Genomic DNA, 2,239 nt, shown 5'->3' with positions numbered 1-2,239 from the left:
TAGATCTGCTATTTTTGGCTAAATTTCTCGGAATATGGACACTAGGGTTCAAGTGGTTAATATATCTATCACTCAAAGATTTGGAGGACCCCCCTGTTGAAGACTCCTGATTTAGGGTATTTGAAAATAGCTCATCCCGCAAGCTCAATTTATACTAGATAGGCTATTGTAATACTGAAGTGGTATACTGAACTTATTGCTTAACTTAGAGTCTCAGATGTTGTAGAAATGAGACACAGAGACAGGAATTTCTCTCTTTGTTGGTAGAACATTTCCTCCATTACAGTCATATGACAACAACACGTTAGAACTGGTGTGACCTCCTAAAAAGTTAGAACTGGTGTGACCTCCTAAAAAGTTAGAACTGGTGTGACCTCCTAAAAAGTCTGACTATATCCCCATATGTGTTAATTGTTCCCCCTTGAGAGGTAATCTCCAAAACATCCCCCTCATTACAAAAGACCTCTAACAAAGATAAATCCCCTGACACTATTATTGAAATATTTGCAAAAGTCTTGAATATCTTGGGTGATTTCTAAAATATTTAACAAACTAATCTTCTCTTATGGGGGTCCCTGACATGAGCATGTTTGAAAGCCATAATATGCCTTTATGAGTCTGTCCACAGCTATGCCGGCATCAGTATAAACTGATGTCTGGTGTCCTTCTGATACTTAATTGTCCCTCCCATCCTCTCTCCTCCCAGGTCAACCTGGACCACGAGACCAAAAACATCACCAAAGACAACCTGGAGCAGCCCACGGCGGCCTGCTTCGACGTGGCCCGCGCCAAGATCTACACGCTGATGGAGAAGGACTGCTACCCTCGCTTCCTCAAGTCCCCCATCTACACGGACCTCTGCCGAAAGGGCAAGACGGGCTAAACAACGCGCCGTTCCCCTCCCCACAAACAGAACACGAGAGACGAGACGGGGTCGGATTCAAACTCGGAGCCCTCTCGGACATCACAAGGAGCGTGATGTTCTGTACACTAAACTGACTGATCCAACGCCAGCAACCTTTCTGCAGGCCAGATCGGTTATGAGTTGACCGCAAAAGCTGCTTGCTGGCTTACTTAACGCACAAGTTACTGACTTTTTTTTTCCGACAAGGGGGGAGAGACTGGACCAGTGACTGGGGTCACACTACTGGAAGACCCTCAGCACTGTTATGTATAAAATAACTGGACGCCTTGGGGCTTTGAAGAGCTTTCCAAGCCTACAGTCTACGATGCAGTAGCAGAGACTATAAAAGCTGCAGTGATGCACAATCAGATGGCTCATAAACCATGAAGCTTTCCACAAAACCTGTGAAGTTCTGTGATGTTTTATACATTTTTTTGTTTGTTTACAAAAAAGAAAAGTTAAAGGAAAAATAGGCAAGCTTGAGTTTACACAAAAACATTCCTCTCTCCCCCTCTATGACAGGCATCAAACAGGTGTTTGTCTTTGATGCTTTCATTGATTAGAGAGATCACTAAGGAGGACTTGACATTTTTACGGCCCAATCAATTACCTTAGTGCACAACCCCTTTGAAGTTCAAAGGGAGCAATTAAGAGCTCTGGCTGAGCTCCCCCTGACAAAAACGTCCCTCCGCTGTTTCTGTTGACGCTTAATGTCAACATAAAGAGTGGAACAGAACAGAAATACAGCCAGGGGATGTCTTTCTGCAAGGAAACACCCCAGCACAATAATATAGATACTGATGAAGAGAAATGACTGCTAAAAATGTATATACATATATATTTTTTAATAGTCTTAAAGTTACCTATTTTTCCTTTAAAGAAGGAGTGATGGTGAGAGAACATTGCTGCTTTGCTTTGCACAATGACCAGCCGGACTGAGACAAGCTACTTTTTAGTTTGTTGGTCTTTTTGTTTTTTAATTTATTTTGTAATGATGTGGTGATGAATGTGTATTTATTGTTTTGTATTTATTATCCTTAAACATGGATTGTTATTTTTTTTATATTTTTTAAATTATGTGACTGTCCTCTGTGCAACAGTTTTTTGATGGTGACCGATGTCTGTGTTTTTTAAAATATTTTTCTATGAAAGTATTGTGTGGGCAAAACCAAACAATGTGCTGAATAAAGACGAATGGTGTATATATTAACGCAGACTCCCGTTTGCTTCTCTACCATACATTTACTCAAGTACTGTACTTGATTTTATACTTCCACTCCATCTCAGAGGCAAATGTTCAACATTTTTTTAAAACTCCTTTTGTTTACTCCAACT

General features: G+C 40.8%; 1 protein-coding gene across 1 annotated transcript in view; it reads left to right on the top strand.

The window, feature by feature from the left end:
* The window catches only part of rgs5b (regulator of G protein signaling 5b), a 2,758-nt gene extending 1,189 nt beyond the window's left edge, over positions 1–1,569 (top strand). The window contains exon 5 of the mRNA XM_080726243.1: positions 707–1,569. Coding sequence (XP_080582369.1) covers positions 707–883 — 177 coding nt within the window. The 3' untranslated portion in view covers positions 884–1,569. The remainder of the gene's footprint in view (positions 1–706) is intronic.
* Positions 1,570–2,239: the final 670 nt, after the last annotated feature.

This window comes from Nannobrachium achirus (genome assembly GCF_963921795.1).
Source record: "Nannobrachium achirus genome assembly, chromosome: 5".
Lineage (NCBI taxonomy): Eukaryota > Metazoa > Chordata > Actinopteri > Myctophiformes > Myctophidae > Nannobrachium > Nannobrachium achirus.
The sequence above is the reverse complement of the archived record's forward strand: the minus strand, read 5'-3'. Positions and strand labels throughout refer to the sequence as shown.